Consider the following 21,987-nt stretch of genomic DNA (forward strand, 5'->3'; position numbering starts at 1 on the left):
CTGTGGAGGGAAAATAAGAAAGTCGTTAGTACTTTGAAAGTGTGTGGCCTACTCCTAAGTCACTAAGGTCTTACGTGCTCGGCCGTTTGGGTGCCGACGCTGTGGAGGTGAACGGCTCTGGTGTTGAACCACTCGGCAGGAGGGAATTGGGCCGAATAGGTCTCTATCTGCCGCTGTTTAGCTCGACCGCTGCGTCGGAAAAGTCGTGAGAGCAAAGATCCTTTTTCTTAAAAGGGGAAAAAAGCGTTGAGATTGGTCCATCATTTTTAAGATTCCTCAACTCACTGGGTGATGACGAATCTGTGCTTTGGTATTCCGAGCTGCTGCTGTCCGTGGTGTTGAGCGTTTGGGCGTAGGTCTTGGACAGACTTCGCGTGGAGGCGCAGCGTTGCAGGCGCTTCGAAGAGCCAAAGAGCCGCAAACTGTGCCGGCGTTCCAAGCTGCGCGGGGTCGGAAACGATGCACTGCGTCGCTTGGCCGCCCTTGGATAGATGATCTTGTCATTGGGATTGCCTGTAAGTAATTTATTGATCGATTGTAGATTAGACTGACTGATTTAATTGAGGTGGAGATGTGTGTAGTTACCGCCACAGATCACATCCGCCAGATTCGTTTGGATGCACTGGTGGGTGAGGTCGCCGTCCCGCTCCGTTGAGATTTCTCCGTAGAGAGAGTGCAAGGCCTCGGAATTGGACATCAGCATTGTGCGTGCCTCCTGGGGAACCACATCATCACCGTGCTGCTGCTCCTCCTCCGCCAGGTGACCATAGGCTAGGCTGCCATTCAACTGGTGGTGATTGCTGCGCGGTCTCGATCGACTTCGCCGGCGTCTGGAGAGGATTGGGATTTGGTCAATGTATTTGTATTACTATAACGTTGAAAATATATTTATTTCATTAAACTTACTTACGGTTAAAGAAGAAATAAAAAGAAATGCTACGAGGTATATTAACAGACTACACAACCACGAAAACATATTGGCAATAGGTCTATTAGACAATACTAGCAGTCTTAGACGATTAAAAAGATTTCACACGCTAGACTTGTCACATAGATTCGAAAGTTAAATTTAAGTGGAAAATGTAAATAAATGTAAATATGTATATATATTGTATGTGCTCATTGGAGCTCAAGCAATCCTGTCAAGTATTTTTTAGGTGCTATATAATTTGCTTATTGTCATAGTTCTAAGACAGATTGCAAAATAAATAAATAGAAAAAAAAAAAAAAAAAAATTAGGTAAACTAACTCTGGTGTGTAGATGAAGTATCCCTTGGAGGTCTGGTAGATCTTCTGCTCCTGCATCAGCTGGGCGAGGGAGTCGTAAATGACCTCGGTGGCCGGCGTGGTCATGTGTGGGAATCGGGCGCCCAGTTTGCCGCGCACATGCTCAATGGTCGCCGACTGGCCCTCGGCGGTAAGGTCCATGATCACATCGCAGAGTGCCTCTGGAAGCGGCGTGAACTGTCCCTGAACTGTTGGCGTCACAATGCAATCGTCAATGTCACCTGGAAAATGTCAAGGAGACAGTTGGTATGGTCAGAGAAAAACCAAAAACATGTGCAACTGGCCTGCTTATATGGCTAATCACCGGACGAACGACTGCCCCATTTGGTCACCTAAACTGCTCGCATTTTTTCCAACGAAATCGGCTTTTCATTTGCTGGCATTTTGGGTGGCCACCTGGGAGAGTTGCCTTGACTCGCTTGGCATTTGGCCACGTTCGATTGACGGGGTAATTAAACCGCCTGAATTGGGTTTTACTTTTTAGTTATGACCTCTCGGCTGCGAGGAGGTCATGCGAGGTCCGCTGCGATATGCATGAGATGGCATGAGAGACACAACGGCACTTACAAGCTTGCAGAGTACACAAGTCTTCAAAATTGTAAATACCAATTTCAATTTTCATTTTCATTTTGCAGTCAGGACAGCCACTTAAGGTACAATAGGTATGAAGAAAAATCAAATTCAGGTACAAAAAGGTACACATTATATTCACCTTCATAGCATATATGTATATTCCATACATCAAAACTAATCATCAAGGACTATACAAAAACCTGAACTTACCACCAAAGCTGACAATATTTTTCCGCCTGTAGTTGCAGCATCAGCTGCTGGCGTCGCCTTATATGGTCGGCGCATCGTTCACGCGGCGTTTACTTAATTAAAACGCTGTAGCATCAGCCAGAAAAATCAAAACAAAGAAAAGAGCTCTGCACACCTTGCTGTCGTTTCATTATTATTTTTACCTGCGGGTGCCGCATCGTGCCCGTAAATAAAATGCGCCTCCACAAACGCTTCCTACTTGCAACTTAACCTCTAAACAAGTGGCAAAAAACCAACGACAAGCTACGCCCCCGAGGCAAGTGCATAGTGGCATGCCTCAAAATTGCAATAATAAAGAGGGAGATGATCGACGGAAACAGAGACAATGACATAAGACCAAGACGGCTTGATGGCGGGAGGTGTGATGACTGCAAAATCAGACCAAGTGTGTGACGACCTCCGCTTTGGCCAGGCCAAGAGAGGCAAGCACAGCACAGGCACTGACACAGGCAAGCCTCTTGGCCACAAACGTCCTTGCGGCAGTTGCATAATCAATTTTTCAAGTTTTCACTTTCCGCTGCAGCCTGCAGCTGTAAAACTACACAGTGAATAATGTCACCTAAATAGGCAAAACTGTATATATATTGTTGATTAAAGGTTTCAAAGTAGAAATGACTTATTTATTTATCAGCCCAAATATTTTATACCCAAAACTAGAATTTAATTTCTGTTTTGCCCAACATCCTTTAGCTTAAAAAGTGTATCCCTCTAAGGCCATAACCTGGACTACTCTTTTTGATTCGCGTTTTAACGTATTCCTCTCGGTGCACCAATACCCGGCAGCAATTTGCGCCAGCAGCCAGAGACAAAATAAAATGCCATGTGGGATGCACCGTCGTCAAGGACAATTAGCCGCCATATTCAACGCAGCTTGCAGTTGGTTGGCAGTTGCAAGTTGTTAGTTGTGAGTTGTGAGCCTTGCAGAAAAACAGAAAACAGTCGCCTGAAATCCGCCTTTCCCTCTCACTCGCACTTTCACAATTTGCAAATTTGCTAAGCGATTAATCTTTGGGCCGCATTTGCGGCATCTGTGTGTGGCGTCACTTGGAGCTGCACTCAATCTCCATCTCGCCAGGCCCCAAAAACATTTGTTGTCCGCCACTTACACGGATGCACTCCCTTTTTCACCAGCCGAACGAACAACCCACCAACTTGGCCTCCAGTTAAACTCGACTTGCGGATTTATTTGAACGGGCTTATCATCTGGCACACTCGCCTCTTTATAATACATTTCCCATTTGATTTCGCCACTCCGCAATTTGCCATTCGGCGCTGTTTGGCAGCAACGCCCTGATCATAAATTTGCCAGTAGTGCAGTAGCCAAATTGGGGCTAGATAAACAAATATGAGAGATGGCTGGGCAAACACGAGTAATATATGGATATGGATGGAAACTCTTGCGGCTTCCAGATGCCGCCAGTCATCCAACCGTTTTGGGTTTCTGGCCAGAGGGGCGGACTTTGAAATGCTATTTGGCACAGGGCGCAGTTTTATATTCGAAGGCTAAACTTATTGGGAAGGTCACGGCTTTAAACATAAATTTAATATCGGCTAAAGTCCATAAATGAAAGAGTCAAACCCATGATGCCGCTTGAATGCCGCTTGAGACATTTGAATGTTTGTGGAAGCTTTTGGGAATGAAGTGTTTGACGTGGTACCTTTAATAAACACCATTTTTATGGGAACATTTAAGGTTTGAATACTAATTTATTTAAGGTGTCCGTGACTAATTGGGCACATTTATTTCACCAGTTATTTTAATTAGCTGTACATGGTACGAGCATATAGCATCAATTTGCTTGACGTAAAAGCTTTTTGATCTCATGCGTGTCATATATTATATGAGTGTCGCTATCATTTTTACTTATAAGGATTATAAAACATGCCAAAAACATGCTTGTAAATCAAATAAAACATTTAAGTGCGCTTGTTGCTTGTTCTTACTTCTTATATAATATAAGACATAGATATACCATTTATATATCTATTATTGCATTGGCTGCTGTATGTATGCCATATATATATATACAGCTGCAATAGAAAGAAGGCCTTTGAAGAGTTTGATGCAAATAGCTTTAGAACTGAGGTACTAGTGAACGGAGACACGCACAAACATGGCTATATAGACTTGGCTGTTAAGCATTATGTATTAGATATGACTTCAAGCCTTTTTGTGACCTTTTCTTTTCATCCACAGATTTACTTAGGTATCTAATCTTCTCTCTGCGCTTAATATAATTAATTGAATTAGGACTATTAACTTATCTTCTTTATTAAGTCCATTCGTGGAGGATTTTTCTTACATTCCCCGACTTTTCTATGGTTTACCGATGGTATATGAATAACTTGCACCACACTCTTCCCACATCGAATATCTGGCCAAGATCAAGGCCTCTGCTGCAATCTTGGGTTCCCTGAAAATCCGACTGCCCCTCGAGCACGCGCAACCCACTTTCGATGGATGGTTGCCCACTCGGTGGCTGGTTCGATATTCGTACCAGTATATATCCTCCGATGGGGGAGTGTTATATGCAATTTGTTCGGCTTATCCGTGGGCTGGATATTAGCCGGCGGTTGTTGCCACCCCGTTGCAATTAAAATTAATAAACGAATCGAAAGGCAGCTCGTGACGCCCCCGCTTTAAAACATAAGGCCAGCGACACTGGCATTATCAATTGGCATTTCATTTTGATTTCGAAGTGCATTTCTCCAAAGCCAAATGCAGTTTCTATCGCCGGGGACTTCGGCGTTTATCGATTAAGGAAGTGTTAATTTATTTGCTCCTCTCTTTCAGTTGCTGCCCGTCGGGCAGAAACAAACTGAAAACAAAGCTGGTTGAAGGGGGAAAATAGTAATAAATAGCCATCGATAGCCAAAAATTATTGATTATTTCGAAATGGACAGCGTTATAAGTTTATGATGCTGCCATGGCATCGCTGGCGGTTATGAGATCAAACAGAAAATCCCCCACTGCCATTCCACTGGAAAAAGCTAAGCGAAAATGTGCCAACAACACGATAGGCGCACAAGATTTCCTCTTTATTTTTTAACGTTTTTTCTTTTTCTAATAATAAGAGACAGCCGCCAAGGAAAAAAAGCATACATCAAGATTATTGTTACTCGCGGCAATTGCATCACAGTAATGGCCAACAAAGCAGCTGAAGACAACAAAAAAACAACAAAAAACAGAAACAAAAAATGGAAATCGCAAGCAACATTTTTCATTTGCATAAAAATTCATTGCAACTACGAGTACAAGCGCTAAAAATGTTTGCTGCATGTTTGAGCCCCATGGGGCATCGGGGATGATCGGGGGTGGATGCCAAGGAGGGGGTGGGCCTGCCTTTAGTGGGAGGCTGTGTGGAAAACAACCTTCAAGCTACAAAACACTTGACTCCGAAAAGGCAAAGCGAACAATCCGGGATCCGAAGCAACCAAGACTACGCCGCGTTGACGGCGCTTTGGTTTGATTGAACACAAGGATATGTGTCCGCCGGCTAAAATAGCGAAATAGCGGCGAAAAATCGCAATGTTTAAGTAAAAAGCACAGAAAAACCTAAAAACTAAAGCAACAATAACATAAGCCTGGGCAACAACAATTGCAACTGTGGCCACAATTTGAAACCAAAACGCAACACTTTCACTCTACTTAAGACGGATGAAACTGAGGCAAAAAGGAGGCGGCTCCAGGAGGTCGAAAAGTTGTGGAAAATTGGCGGGGAAAGGGAGTTGAAAAATAAGGGGAAGTGGAGCGGGGTGGCTGGGGGGAGGGGCGTTGGGGCGTGGGGCAGGGACGGCAGGTTGCTTTTCAGACACCATCTATAAAGCGTTGGTGGGAAAATCGCGGCAATCGTTTTCACGTCTTTTTCATATTTATTATCATTTGCAAGTCTCGTTTTGCTTTGCTTTGCTTCGGTTCGTTTCGGTTTTTGGTTTTCGGTTTTCAGTTTTTTTCGATCCAAGCTGTAAAATGCAGATGAAGCTTAAGAGAAAAAGATTTTCCAGCTTTGTCATCTGGGACAAAGACAGTGTCTTTCGTTTTCACTTGGCAATTAATCAATCAGTCTAGCTAGTCAGAGTTTTTGGGCAAAACTGATGTGGTGGGCACCAAGTTTAAAATCAGTTAGTCAGTGAGAGTATTTTATTGGGATTTACAATTAGGAAAGTCGTCAGCGAGTCGTTAGTTAGTTTTGGTTGTGTTTCGAAAAATTGAAAGAGTTTTAGACTAAGGACAATCTTTTAGATAATAATTTAATAAATGTTCGAGTAATAAAATATGACATTCAAAATTTTAAAATGACCTTCTTGACACTAATTTTAGATACATGAAATGGAAAAAAGGAAAACTGAAAAATATTTACTATATTTTTGGTATATGTATGTATATACCATATATATACCTAATAATATTATATTTTTTTTTTTAGTATAATAGTTTCTTCCCAATCAAAGCCTGGTTTCCTATATTGCTCCCATTTCAACTGCCATTCCTGGAATAAATTTTTACATAAGGAGTCAGGATCACCACCCCCAAGACCGCCCCATTGTTGACCCACCTTACCCCTTTTCATTTCCCCTCTTCATCAACATCTGGAGCAGTGCAGCAGGAACAACAACGAAATGTCTGGCGGCCAAACGAAGGCAATCACGATTTTGTGTCTGAAACGTTTTTTGCGCGTTTTCAATTTCCCATTTTGGTTTTCCTTCTCGTATCGCTTGGGGTGGTGGGTGGTTGGTTCGCGGGGGGAAAGGCCACGCAGTTGCTGGCAGAAGGAAACAGATACGCCTGTCCGCAGATCGTACAAAACAAAACAAAAAATAAAAGCACAAATGAAAATAAAAATAAAAAGGAGAGCTATGGCTTTAAGTTTTTGGCCGGCGCTTGTTGCGTTCGTTGGGGCGACGCTAATTGTTTCCGTCTGTTAATAAAAATATTTCAGATCAGTAACAAATTGAAAACAAGGCAATGGGGATAACAAGGGGGAGCTGCTGTTTATGCAACGCCTCACGAAATGCAAATTGACATTTACGTGGTTGCAACACCAGCAACCAGCAAAATGCCAGACAGTCGGACATTGGGCCACCAGCTTTTTTATAGCCAGGTAAATAAGGAGCAACACGATTTGCTCACAAAAAAGCAATACTACATAAATAACCAAATTCAAGCCCAGTCGGAGGAAAGAGAAAAATAGTTTGGCGACACTTTTTACCGTCCCTGTTCATTCACCGCTGTGTGTTAAAGGTCAATGAGTTTGGGCTTGGGTTTGGGTTAGTGGACCTGAACCTGGGAGCCTGCCAAGTCTTTCGTGTTGTGCAACCTCCAATTGGAAGTTGCAGATGATGGGATAAAGTCAGGCCCTAGAATCGTGTCGCATTTGGCTAAATGGCCAGCCATTTTTGGTGCGTCGGAGCAGTGGAAAACAATGGCGGAACTGTACGATTTTCCGCAGAACACTTTCCCGCTAAATGAGGGAAAATCCGTCAAGCGTAGCCAAGAGCTAAAATCAAATAGGCTGACCTCATTAACCGAAGGGTTTTACGTAGAAGCGGGTAATCAGCGGTGTAGACAGAAGAATGGGGAGAAGACCAGCCTCGGAAGAAAGAGAACAATAAAATTACAATAATCGCTTGGGTAAAGCTCTTCAGAATGGTGATGAGGGCGGTGTTCAAGCGACCATGATGATGATGAACTTGCGAAGACAACTCCCCAATGACAATGACTCCCATACTTTTTTTTTTGGCAAGCTTGGTTACGCTTTAGAGAATTTCTCCCCCTACATAAGAAGGTTAACAAACCTTTCAAGAAATTGGCCAGAGCTTAACGGTGAAATTATACACCATAAAATCTGCACAGTCAAAAGAAATATATGGCACTAAAGATTGCTTACATCATCGATCAGTATTAATTAGAAATTGGTTGCATGACGAACACAGCTGCTTATTATGAGAATTGATAACAATTAAACAAGTCGACTTTTGTAAGCCCGAAATCAAGGTGCAATTATTGTTAATAAATTTAAATTTAGTTTGATCATTATGTGTGTATTTTGTGCATCTAAAATGGTAATATTTCAACGATCGCCACATTTTCATTTCATTTTTCCACTGTATTATCAGAGATCTCATGGTATCCCATCTGCATGTGATTGCCTAGCAACATTTGACAGACACTCGATTTTCGCATTTGCTCGACCGCTCGGCTGCTGTTGATTTGGCTGATTTCTACCGACTTGCGATTTGTTAATGGCTCGAATATTAAGTTACAATTATCTGACGGACGGGCGATCGATGATTGTGGCTTCTCTCCAGATCCAGTGTCATGGCCACATTTCACTTTCAGCGGAGATTCAGCGACGAGAAATCGTGATGAAATTGATTTGCGGCTCTTTATTTTTTATTCGCCATCATAGTTACCGACAGCTCTCGCTCTAGCTGTCTCTCTCTGCACCGATATCTCCCATTTATATATTTTCTCGGCATCTGGGAAACTGCATAATTTTTCCGCTTTCCAGCTATTTTGCATTTGCCATTTGTCTATTTTGCCTTTCTGGCGCTTCCACCGATATTCCGCTGTCAAATTGCCAAAGCGGCAAGCGACGGCATTTTCAACTGATTTTCCCCTGCTTTCCCCCCAATTTTCCCACCCACCCGAAAGAAAGAAAAAAGCCGAGTCTCCAGTTGGCTCTTTAACACGAAACTGAATTTAATTTGCTTTTCTTCGTTTCTTTTGCATTTATTTGGCATGTTTGTAGTCTAATTGAGCGAGAAATTGCCGTTGATTGATTGTTTTGCATGCAATGTGTTATTTGTTATATTTGTTATTGTTATTGTTACTGTTACTGCCATTTCAATGGTTGTATTTATTTCCCACTTCGCAATGCTTAAGTGCGATTTAATCAACGTTCTGCAATTGTTGTCCAACAATTTGCCATGGAGAGTTATAAATCTTTTCCCCTTTAAGATAAATGCATGCTACTTCTTTTGAATGTGTCAGACCAAAGAAAACTACTAAACTTAAACGCAGAGAAGACTTTAAAATGTTTAAAGTCGACTGGTGTCAAGACCTTACAGTTTGTTAAGCATGGACAAGCTGTAAAATGTTTAAATAATTTTTTAGTGGCATCCAAACAAGCAGCATTGATTTATCACTGCGCTTCAATATATTGTGCATACGGGTATAGACAATTCCCTAGATGCAAGACTGTAATATTATTTTAATTTAAAGCGACAACATTTTGAAAGTTAATTGTTGAACATGCGCCATAAAAGTGGTGGACAATGTTGGCCACAACATGTACAATAAATAACCATTGGAGTGTGTTTAAATGCATGAGACTCAAATTTATGTCATTATTAATTTTAGTAACTATACCTATCTTTCTGAATTACTGAGTGCTCTATTGGACCTTGTAATTACAATTTACGTGTACAAAAAAAAAATTTAAAATTCTAAGAACTGAAAACCTGCTGCCATGAAAAATGTGTTTATCTTATTCGCATATCGCATATATCGTAATAAAAAAAAGGTTAAGTAAAACCTTTGAAATACTTTAGAAGCGTGTTTTTCCTGAGCCTCTTGAGGATTTTGTGAGTGTATCTAGCGTGGCAATTGTTAGGTCTCCTTGTTGGCCAATGGAATTGTCATGTTTATGGTAATTAACAGTTAATGGGTTCTACGCCATTGCAGTTGTTAATTAGCAAACATGGAGCGGATTCTGCAGGCCGCTCCATATGTTGCACACTGTCTGCATTTTTGTGTGTGTTTTTGAGTGCAGCTCTTTGTTTGTGCAGCGATATTTCCTCAATTGAATTTCACAAAGATAAACCGACAGTATAACCCCCAACCGAGAAAATATATTGCTGTGAGTTGTGGCCACAAATCGCAGCTTATTAATTCCCCTAGCAAAGTTCGCCAAAGGCCTCAGAGTTTCCACAACTTCGACGATCTCCGGCTGGTTGGTCATTTATCAAATCATAGACTTGGTTGCCAATGGACTTTTCGGCTTTGAACCTCGTCGCGATGGAAGTGTGAAAACCTGGAGGTGAGAAGGTGGAAAATGGGCAACGGGCAACGGGCAACGGGCAACGGCAACATCGCATTAACTGCACAGGTGTCCACTTAATTGACAGCTAACGAGGCACAGAGGAGCAGACCAGTGACCATAAGCCGGGCCAGACGACACATAAATATTTGATGAAGTGCATGTCGCTTCGATTACAGAGAAATAATGCGTCGATTGAAGGGAATATTCGCTCAAATGTAAAATTGCATAAAAATATATCTTTCTAATATTCTACATTACGTCGTACTGTTTCCCTCTGTATTAAATTTAATCAAGAGAGAACCCTGTAGTCGAGTTCCCCGACTATCTGATACCTGTTACTCAGCTACTGGAAGTGCGAAGGAGAAATTTCAACACTGATAGTTTTTGGCGGTTTGTGGGCGTTAGAGTGGGCGTGGCAATCGACAAACTTGCGCTGCGTCTATGTCTCTGGAGTCTGCCTGCTTAAGTGTGTCTTTCTAGCTTTCTAGCATTTATAGTTCCTGAGATCTCGACGTAAATACGGACGGACAAATGGACGGACAAACGGACGGACGGACAGATCGACTCGGCTATTGATCCTGATCAGGAATATATATATACTTAAGACGGTCGGAAACGCTTCCTTCTGTCTGTTACATACTTCTCCACGAATCTAGTATATCCTACTAATCTACGATCAATGGGTATAATTACGTGTAAGCGTGTGTATTTTCAACTGTGTAGACTAATATATTGAAAACAAAGTGGTCAGGACTGGGTTTATTACAGGTCTGGCCTCTTGATTTATTTCGCTGGTCAGAATGGAGGTGGCAAGCGCAGGTGTCCCTTGTTGCAGAGAGGACAAAAGCCCAGACTTGATGGTTCCCCATTCCATGCAAAGGAATCTTCATTTTTGGCTTGAGGATTGCAATATTCGTTGAAAAGGGGTAAAAAGCTATTTTTAAGGGGTTCCTTGTGGGTTTGTTTATATCTTTCTGGGTTGGGAGTAAAGAGACGAGTTCCTTTTTTCAAGTCCAGATCATCATCCGAATTACAGCCACATAGGTTAGATCTCACTGGTTCCAGCAATCTCTGTCTTCCCCCACTATGACGTTCCTCCTCCATCAAAGACATGGGTGAGGGAAAACGCTGGCAACTCCCTCGCAGGTGATTTATTTGGAGTTTCTCCTCCAGATCGTGCTGGGCCATTGCCAGGATGCGCCAGATGGACGCACCACCGGGTCCATAACGCTCGTTGTACTTTCTCTGCTCTTCGTACATGAGGTACCTTAACTGGTTGAGTTTTTCCCAGCGCTCAAAGTCTATTTTTCGCAGTTCAAACGCAGCTTCCTTCCTCTTTATGGTTTGAAACCTAAGGTTGAGCTCCTCATCAGACATCCCTTCCACCTCGTGAGGCATCATCTGTAAACGTCCTGCCCAGAAAAGAAGTCGCCGTTTGGCCAATTCGCGCTGGCGATTGGAACGCGAATCACGAGCATGCTCCTCTTGTGCTGAATCATCCATTGATCTACCTTCTACCTTTTTACCCCCAAAACCCACGAATTTTGGCTAACCAAGTTCTGAAACTAAGTACTAGGCTTGCTACGATCTAAAAGGGGGAGACTCACCCACTGAGCTGATTACATAAGTGGCTGGTGGCTTCAGGACACTTCGGGCAAAGGCTCCTCGCAGGACCTCCAGGGCACAGGGCTCAGCCGTAACCAGCAGCATTCCAGGCGCCACATGTCCTGCGTATTTCAGCGCTCTTGTGGCAGCAGTCAAAGGTCCATTCCACCAGCATTGCGCATTGGCAGCTAGAAAGTTCTGGAAAACATGAAAACAATAAAATTCAAAGCTCACAAAAGGGTAGTGGTAACTGATGATAGTAAAGCAGTAAGCCACAAAATTGTCTTAAAGCATTTACCATATATACTGTTAGTGCATTAAAATTTTACAACCTATACAGGAGGCCCGAAAGCGGGCATTTTCCACCGACTGGTCTTTACATATATTTCCAGTGGGAGTCTGCATCTCATCAGCTAATTGACAAATTGCGGAGCACCGCGTGGCATAATTGGTGTGGTGCTGTCTGGCTTTAAGAGCTATCCATCTGTGGGCGTAGCGAGCGGTAACTGCCTGATGGCTGGCAACCGTCAATTAGCTAAAGCGGATCGTTGCCACGCCCCCGAAATGAAGGCGGGAGGGATGGTGAGGCGCCACAAAAAGTACGACCAAAAGCCGCTGCCTCATTGCTGGGAATATTTTTTTTTTGGAGCTGCCAAAAGCGAATCGAATCGCATCGAAACGAAACAAAATCCTTAACACGTTCTGGCCACATTGTTTTCTATGGAAAAGAAAAGATATGTAAAGGAAAAGTGTGAGGTGTGCGGAAAAGTGGTGACTGGGGCAGCAAATAAATGTCCAATTTGTGCAGTGACAGGAACACTTGAGGCACGTTTTTGATGTAAACACGGACAAAAAGGGTCGAGAGTCACAGCAAAAAGCGACGGACAATGGAGGCGGATGAGGATTGGGACTGCTACGCGGACTGGGAAATAAAGGCCAAGAGATCGATGTAGCCGCTGGAGTTTCACGCTTTGTGGCTTTCTGTGTCGCTAATGAACATCATCCAGTTTGAGCGATTTGACCTTTTTCTCGGTGGGCCATAGAGGGCACCACGGGGTGGGTATCTCCCCAGGTATTGCCATTTCTTGTGGTCACTCCTCTTGGGCTTTAATGTCGCCTGGGTCTGGTAAGCCGCTTATATAAGTTGCATGGCGCCACTGCCTCCTGTCTCCTGCCTCCGCCATCACCGTAACCATCTGCATCTCCACCTCCATCTCGATAGCCAAGATGCCCATCCATGCCCATTCCAACCTTCCGCCTGGGGCTGCTCAATTAATGCATGAGAAGGCGAAGAAATTAACTCGTCATTGCCTGCCCTTCAGGCTTTTGCTTTGGCTTCGGCTGTCACGCGCCGCCAGATGGCGCTCATCGTACACTCAGCGAAAATCCGGCGATCCGGGATATCCCTTGTTATTTTTAATACTATTTTAAGATATCACTCTTCGGCCTGATTGTCCAGGGTTCACTTGTACTATTATCTCATGCATGTTGGTATCCTCAAAGATGTGAACTATGCAAGAGCAATTAAGAGAAGTTGTGAGTACGTCCGAATGGAAAGCAGTTTTAGTAGCCTACAGCTTTGTTGAAATGTAAAGGAATTTTTAAAAGATCTTTTAGGCATTTCCTGCTAATCGCAGATCTTTCTCATGGTGCAGTTCATCCCCCAACCATCACCATAATTATAGTGCTGCATCATTGTAAGACACGAGACAAAATGCCAAAGACAGTCATCAACAGCCTACTTATAGAGGCTTTCCATCGATCAAAGGGATCTGGTTTGGAGCTGCGCTTCGAGTTGGGTGTCTGAGTTTCTCATTTCTCGGAAGTAATGCAAAACTTTTAATAATCAAATCAAATGCTTACGCCGGCCTGTGTCGCGCGTATGAAAGTCATTTTCACCGCGGGCTGAATTTGAAGTTTCGCTTTTTGGTTGCTCTTGATGTCGTTTCATGTCTTTTATTATTATAAACCTCTTTTTTTCTCGTTTGTATGTTTGTTTCGGGTGGCGGCTTTCGTTTTGGGACTTTTACTTAATTTCATGTAATAGAAAACTAAACAACAAAACTCCCACAAAAGTAATGCTCAAAGACAAAACTATCACCGAGATACTGTAGTGGCAGAAGGCCTCATGTGGGGAGCTTGCTGCTGCTGTGCTGCAACAGTTGCTGGAGTTGTAGATCTCTCGTGTGTGCCGCATAAAAAGATAATAACAATATACAAACAAATGCGCAGTCAGGGAGTCAGGCAGCCCGAAAGCCGGAGATTGCCAACCGCTGCGGACTAGGGGCTTAATAGAGTTATGATGAAGTATAATAATCCTTGACCTTTCCACCAGCCAACATCAAGTTGCAGCTACAAGTCAAGACCGCAGCTCTTAGGCACACGTCAAAACGTTTTTGGGCTCTTTGTGTTTTCCCCCTCCACATTTGCCGTTTTTATTTGGGGAACCCTTCATTTGACTTTAAAAGGTGCCATTTAATTTCGCTTATGGGAAGCGACTGGCTCCCAAAATGAAAACGTTTCGCTTTTCTCCAAAGGCATGTGAAATAGCAACGTAAAAGGGTGACATGGATTTATTTTTTGATTCAGGGGTTGTATATTTCAGTAGCGGATTAACGTTACTGAAACTATAAATTTTAACTATATATTTAAAAATATTATCCGGGTCGAGGTCACGTTTAATTATTGGTTTCTGACGTTTTTTGTTTTGACGGCACAAAAATCATAAACGTTCATATTGCCTGAGAATTTTTAGTTTTCAGTATTAGTCGCAATTTAGTCTGGTTTTATCTTAATGGTTCGATATCTATCATGGGAGAGGCCAAGTTTTATTATAACTGTTACAAACCTTACAGATTTAAGGTTTCGCCAATCTAAAAGTTGTAATATTTAAAGTGTTCTTCGTGGTGGATATTAAAACTTGCTTTTTGTTATACTATTTGTCATAATTAATTACTTCTTAATGAGCTTAAAATGTTAATGACTTCGTAGATAATAATAATTATTTTGTGGTAGCTAAAAGCATAACGAAGACTTAGTAAGTTAATTATTTTCAGTGCTCGCCAGGCAATTTATTTAATCTTCTATTCCCCGTTGATTACTTTTGGGATAACACTTATTTTCTGCACTCCCAGCTGCAAATGAAAGCGCTCGTTTCCAATTATTTGAGGATTTCTCACGTCCATAACTTGTACATGAGCGCCCCAGGACAGTTCCTTTGTTTGTGCCTTATCCCTGTCATCATTGTTTATTTGGCTCTGGTCAAGTGCCAGACAAAACCGAGGGTTGAGTCCATAAAACGGAGCTGCTGTCGGAAGCCGCAGCCAGCATAAATACAGGACGAACAGTGCTCCGTCCAATCAATGCGGCTGGTCCTGATAAGGATACAAATTGCATGGCCATGTCCGAGTGACGCCCACTTCCCACTCTAGATTCCCAACCACCCTGCCTCCACCCTGCGGCGGAATAAGATGTGTGTTCGGCTGAATGACTGCGTTTTTCTCGGACTTGAACTCGATTTGCACTGCACTTAAAATTCCTATCGGATTTAGGGGGCGCTGCACCCCACAGGCAATGACTTTGGTCAGCTATCGAGGGTTGCCAGGATGCCAGGATGCCAGGTTCAACGACCAGATATCTACTACTTTTGGCTAAACATGCGATTTGTTTTATTAGTTTTCCTCGAGCAAATACAGACCCAACACGAGCACAAATACCAACAGCTGTTGGCAAAAGTCCTTCCTAACTGCAAGCCTTTCTGCCTGCCAAACAATAACAGATCCCATGGACTGTGGCCTGGATATCTAGCAAGGCATCGCATCTGCAACTATTTCAACTTTTTGGCAGCCCATTGCGGTCGCTATTTTTGTTGCAATTAATAATAAAAACTTTCAACGGGAAAAGCTAAAAAACTGTCTCAAACTCTCTTCGTATGAATATGCCCGCTTTGTGGGGAAAAAGTTTTGCAATTGCTAGAACTTCAAAAAAGTAAAATCTAAAAGGGAAATGAGCAAAATCATATGAAATGCTTTCGACCAAATGATACCTGATATGTGAAATGCTTTTTCTTAAACGTTGGAAAGCACTGTACGAATTTCCTAATGTTAATTATGCTGACATTGTACGAATTTCCGAAAAATTAACATATGGCGCCCAATGTGGGGCAGTAATAATATTAAAGCAAAGTTAACCTGTTGATAAACAAGATCTCCTACCAGATCGGATATGGCATAAATAAAACTATTTTCAGATCTAACACGATCTATTTCCACAAATACGAATACGTCTTGGCACCACAAACAGTGGGTATATTTATGAGCTTTGCATTGACATATCATGTTGTCCATGCACAAATATACATACATATATACATATCCAAAAGCTATCAGCAGTGGAAATCAGCACCTCAATTTAAAACCAAAGCGTGAAAAGTGTATTAGAGGTTGACGTGGGGCGACGACGATGACGAAGTCGTCTAGGAGTACTGTGGGAACAATCCAGTGTGCTGCAGTCAGTTCAATTCTACCCCTTGGCCCCTGTAAAGCCTTCCAATATCCGTATTTTTCACTGCACCTGTAGTTGGTTCTGCAATGGTTTTTATGTGATTTGCCTTTATTGTTAGTGCATTTATTATTATTGTTGCTGCCTTTTGTGTTTCGGCGTTGAAGCTTCGCTGGCACTTGCTGAAATGTCTGGCCAAAATGAATACCAGGGGGCATTCGAGGTCTATTTGGGGCCTTTGTACTTCGAATGCGGTGTCTGTCATTCAGTTGCAAGTAGTTAAACACCATATATATGAGTGTGTATAGCATTTAGCACGCAACTTGCTGAATGCAGCATACCAGCCATACTATATAAGCCTTGTCATTCAATCTATCAGGCAAATCATGCGATCAGGGGTATTCATCTAGAAGATTGCCCACCAAGTTTCGCGAAATGGCTGTCAAAGTTGCTAATGAGAATCCAACTGAATCTGACTGCGGTATGAGTGTACTGTGAAAATGATTCAAGTCTAGCTTTAATTGTTGGCTTACTACACCTTAAGCGAGGAAAGCGTTATTATGGGCAATTACTGCTCGGTAGCAGAACAATTACAATTGTAATACATAAAGAAATTTAAATTTCTCGCGGAAACTTGGAATCTATACAGATTCTAGGTGAATCATTCTACTCCTAATTAGACCAGTAATTTGTTAGAAAATATATATATATAGATATAATTCGTTTTATTTCAATAGTTAAGATGGGTTTTTCTGTCCGAAAAATTAAGGTTTCAAATAAAACCACTTTTGTTGCCCTTTTTACTCCCCCTCACTGCTGTATGTATTTAAGTAAAGTTACAATAACTCGTGGCTTTCATATTGGTTTGCTCTTGTATTTCCAAAAAAAACCTCCTACTCCCGAATAAACATGATCTCGCAGACGCGGCGAGAAGCATGAAGATTGAACTACAAGTACGTGGCCCAATGTTTCGGCTTTTATTTAATGCTTTTGGCTGGTGCTGCAATCTTGGTCCCCTGGCGTGACCGAAAGCAAATAAATAAATGAAGGAGAAACGAGAGCTTCAACTTGAACTGAACTGAAGTTGTTTGCCACTGGACACCAATGGCCCCGAGCGACCTTGTCGATGAAAATTATGCAAGCGGAGGGGCAAGCGAATGGCAAGCAGATGGCGGCAGGTGGAGCGGCAAGCGATCTCTGTCCAATGTTTGTCAATCAAATTAGTCGCCGATGATTGCAGTCTAAATTAATGAAATGCAATCATAAGGCGCACGCCAACCAATTAAACCCACTGACGACAAAAGTAAATTTGCGCTTAAACGATTGCACCATCGATTCAATTTCATTAAGCCCAATCAAACCAATCGAAGTTGTGAGGGAAGGGGTTAATAACAATTCAAATCGCTTTTCTTTTTGCCCGTTCGTAAGAGCCGCGTGCCGATAAATCAATTTGCTTGGCTCTGTGATTTGTCTTTTTTTTTCCTGCGATTGCCTGAAACTGAACTGTCCAGCTGGAGTAAATTGATTTCGGAGCTGAAGTTCTACAGGAAAATATTCTTTAAATGTGAGCTGTACTTTATCGTCTGAAAAATCGGTCATTTAATTTACTAAAAATGACAAATAAATAATTGGTTTGTATACTCAGTTGGTATTTAACATTTTCTTGAATAAGAAAACAGCTGGAAGGTATACTAAAAACAGTTGCTTTAAAGTATATCATCAAAAGTACTCGTTAATTTCAAAAGTGAAATTGTAAGTTTAACATATCAAATTGAATTTGAATTGGGTAATTGTTAATTTTTTTAATTTATTTTCAACTTAAAGTTTGGTTTAAAGCTTACATACTTTTTTATGTACATATATATTCAATAAGTGATCTCATAAAATAATATACGACCTGCTAAACAATATATAACAGATGCATATGTGATTAATGATTCCCATTGCAACTCCCAAAAGCCTATGAAGGATTTTACATTGTATGTCACCTGAACGTGTCGCACCCAAGCTTCCTTTTCCAAATCGCATGTTTCATAACGATCACAGGTTTACCTTCGTTCTATACCGATCAAGATAATTTCGTTCTCATACTCTCTATTTCCCAGTTATTTTTCCAGAGCCAGTTCTGCTAACAGTTCATTTATGTTTTTTTTTTATTTCCTAATGATTTTATGGATCTGCCTTGCAATTCTCAGGTTCGCAGAACGGCTGAAAGCAACTCCCGCGCTCTAGACATGACGCAATCAGTTCGCATCCGTTGAGCTATTTCAAAACTTGTTGCCGGCTTATTAATTTGGCTCGGAGCACCGAAAGCACAGCTAAAACAAGTTGATTTAGGTGAAGTAATTTGCGTGCAGCCAGACACTAAACACTGAAACCGAACACTAAACACGGCAACAGAAAGCAACAAAATGAAGCAAAAAACCAGAGAAACAACGAAATAGTTCAGAGATCAGCTCGGGGCACTCAGGAGATCAGAGTTTGAAGTCAGGTCTGGTCCTCGACTGTTTGTTGTTCGATACTTAAGTTTTTTGCATTTAGTTTTTGTATTTTTGCCAAGTTCCAAGTTTCAAGCCACGCCGCACGCCTGACAAATTTGCGCAAATAATAAAAACAGATTTTAAATGCCTGGAAATTGAGTCTGGCATTGCGGTCTTAAATCAGTTTCCTCTCCAGCTGAACTGACATTTAGAGTTTGGCTGGAAAAAAGGCAACGAGATCCCAAACTCAACGCTTAAATAGGAGAAACTTTATGGGCTTTGTCTATATTCAGCGCATTTATTATTATTATTGCTAAAACTGTATGTTTTTTCCAGCTTTAATTATGTTCATTGTTATGCTGCACATGGTCGTTAGGAAAGTAAAGACTCCCATATGATGTATCGATCTTTTAATTGCGACAAAGCTATAAAACTAAAACTAGTGTCAAAATGTTTATTTTTGCTTGATAATAATAATTAGTTACCATGGTAAATAGTTTCTGGTGAATAAGTGTATTTATTAAGTGCAAGATCGTGTTTCGTCATATAAGTTAATATAACAACTTTTGTATGTTGAGGTTTTGTTACGCAACCCCTTGGGATTTTGCACTACCTCCCGATTTGTGTATAATTTGTTGAGATCGGACGGCTTGTGCACACTTTCCTGGTGCGCTTCGTCACTACGTGGACTGTGACTTCCACAGTGATAAAGTCAATCCCCTAATTATGAGTAATATTGTAGAAAAATTCGGCGAGGCCTCAAGGTTTTCAATAAAGTTATAATGGGTACTCTGTTTTGGGCACAAAATATATACATATTTTTTATACGCTCATTTAGTAAAAAGGCAAAAAATTGGTTCTTTAACCTTATCATTGTATTGCTAACGTTTCTCAGAGGAAAAAAAAATTTTAAAATTATGGCACGCCCTAAAACTTGAGCAACATCACCGGAAACTCTTGCCCATTCGATATGGTCGGTGGTTGTGCAGAAGACCCGCCTTAGGGAATGTATAATGCATATTTATACATGTATATATCTCCCTTCCTCAATTCGAAGCGCCGGCACCTCAATCTACATAATTCACACTTCATTGAGCTTGGAAACTTACGATGAAATACTCGGTAGCTGCATTATTGCTGCTCCGAATCGAACTCTTCGGGCTTCCCATTCATCACTTGGCATTTCCCCATTCAAGTTCTGAACATTTTTTCCATCAATTTACGCACTTTTCTCCAGCTCTGCCCTAAATGCTTTTGGCCCCTAAATCTTTATATATATGTATGTACACATTCACAGTTCTATTCAGAGCACGCTTTGCATTGGCTCTTATCTTCGGGTAAACTTCACAGGCCGAACTGAGGCACGTAATATTAATTAGCCCAGCTCGAAACTCATTCGAAATACCCACAAATTAGTGCCAACGACTGTTATGTTGTGCCTTCTACTTACACACAAAATAACTTAAAAAAACTATATTAACTCAAGGGAATGTTTATGCGACACTTTTTAGTATGCAAAATGCAAAACCTAAAAGGCAGCGCAAAAAACAAAAAATAAAAGAAAAATACAGCATAAAAGCACAAACGAGAACAACAGAAATTGAGCTTAACAAAAAACAAAGGAGACAGACAAAATAATAAAGCGGCACCGCCTTTTCATGTTTCACACTTTTTGGCAGCCAGCAATTAAATTGAAATTAGCCGGCATTGTGAGAAAAATTAAGTTATTCATAGAAAGGTGTTGGTGGACATTGTCTTGCAGAAACTAATAATAGACCTTGTAAAACGCACTCTTATTATACGAGCCACTTTAGTTACTATACTAGTAACAGCAAAACGGGTGTATTAGAATGTAGAATAAATAATAAAATTAATTGTAGAATAAAACTAAATTAATAAACTTTAAAAATAATGAATGTTTTGATTGGGACTATAGTAACATTGATTATACATCGTTTTAACTATTACTGACTTTTATGCCTAACAATTTTTCCCTTTTGAAAAAACGACCCTAAATATTTGATATATTCCTTCGATGTGTTTAAAGCGTATCAGTAGCCAAAATATTCAATGATTTACCAGCATTTAACTTATCACGGAGCACCACATCAATTAACACTTCTTACTTGAACTTGTCAGAATGACGTCATCCCGATTGGCAATTTGTGCAACAAACAATGGAGAGAACAACAATAAAAATCAGCATCTGAAAAGCTCAAAAAACACGTCGGAAGCAGCAGCATCGGTCACAATAAAAGACCGAAAAAGCTGATTTAAAATTTTAATTCGTTTTCCAGCCGGTAAGAAACGAGTTTAAATGTCACCGAAACGAATAAAGCTAATAACTTCGATCGTCTGCCTAAGGGTTCCATGAACTCATAAGTTATTTTGGGTAGTATCTAGGGGCGAACGGCTTCCTGGCCAAAAAGTTTCGGAGACTTTGGCTTCTTTTCGAAAGTCATCAATAACAAAAGCGGTGGGTAATAAAGAAAAAGGGACAAGAAAATGGCAAATGTTGCATGTGCAATACGTTTGTTGCAAGTGTTCAATGCTTGTTTGTAGCATGGTCTGGGTTTAGTCTGGATGACGCCCTGGAAAACGGAACCCAGCAACCTGTTAGGGGGATTTGTTGCCCCGTTCCGTTCCGGGCCATTTATTTTCATGGGAAGTGGTCGCGAATAAAGGCGAAACACCACCGCCACCCCAAAAGCCCAACGTGGCGACCTTGAGCGGGAGTTACAGTCCATCGTCACCTCCGTTCGCTGTCTCTTTCTGCCGTAGCATAGTGCCCTCTTCCTCGCTCTGCCTCACGCACATTTTGCAGTTCAAAATGGTCAACCAGACGGCAAACCAGTTCCTTGCACATTAAAAGCAGAAGGGGCTGAAAGCAACGCGGGGGCCACACTCGGAAAAACACCAGTTAAGAATCTGATTGAATCAAAATATTCCCTAATTATATTTCAATCATTAAAGCGAACTTGCATATGCTATACATCATATCGGAATTTTTTTCAGAGACCTTTAAAATCAAACAACATTCAAGGCAATGGCATTTTTAAGAATTTCAATGCATATTCTATCAGTTCTGTTTAGTTTTCTAATTGGCAACTTATTGGCCAAAAACTTTAAAATCATTAAGGATTCACGGATTTAAAATCCGTTCTCACTTTTAAGTTGTGTTTTCGCGAAATAACCAATAAATGGTAAATTATAAGCACGTGTTTCATCATGGGAATTAGTTTTAAATA

At 41.3% G+C, this 21,987-nt stretch overlaps 2 protein-coding genes across 3 annotated transcripts in view; both read right to left on the minus strand.

The window, feature by feature from the left end:
* Window positions 1-21,987, minus strand: part of LOC122616903 — a 57,046-nt gene that overhangs the window by 2,562 nt on the left and 32,497 nt on the right. Inside the window, exons 1-6 of one of the 2 annotated variants that reach the window (XM_043792492.1) lie at window positions 12,092-12,196; window positions 11,762-11,957; window positions 1,250-1,508; window positions 586-830; window positions 286-513; window positions 75-226 (exon numbers count right to left, since the gene is read on the minus strand). In XM_043792492.1, coding sequence (XP_043648427.1) covers window positions 75-226; window positions 286-513; window positions 586-830; window positions 1,250-1,508; window positions 11,762-11,864 — 987 coding nt within the window. In that variant the 5' untranslated portion in view covers window positions 11,865-11,957; window positions 12,092-12,196. Of the gene's footprint in view, window positions 1-74; window positions 227-285; window positions 514-585; window positions 831-1,249; window positions 1,509-11,761; window positions 11,958-12,091; window positions 12,197-21,987 lie in introns of those variants that run through there. The other variant, XM_043792491.1, reaches the window with a different exon arrangement.
* LOC122616904 lies at window positions 10,844-11,748 on the minus strand. Its single transcript, XM_043792493.1, has one exon. The coding sequence runs from the start codon at window positions 11,655-11,657 to the stop codon at window positions 10,950-10,952; it is 708 nt and encodes a 235-aa protein (XP_043648428.1). The 5' UTR covers window positions 11,658-11,748; the 3' UTR covers window positions 10,844-10,949.

Source organism: Drosophila teissieri, chromosome 3L, assembly GCF_016746235.2.
Source record: "Drosophila teissieri strain GT53w chromosome 3L, Prin_Dtei_1.1, whole genome shotgun sequence".
NCBI classification, from domain to species: Eukaryota; Metazoa; Arthropoda; class Insecta; order Diptera; family Drosophilidae; genus Drosophila; species Drosophila teissieri.

What these genes read in the sequence shown, in the direction of transcription:
- LOC122616904 (XM_043792493.1), bottom strand. Translation starts at nt 11,657, where the DNA reads ATGGATGATTCAGCACAAGAGGAGCATGCTCGTGATTCGCGTTCCAAT.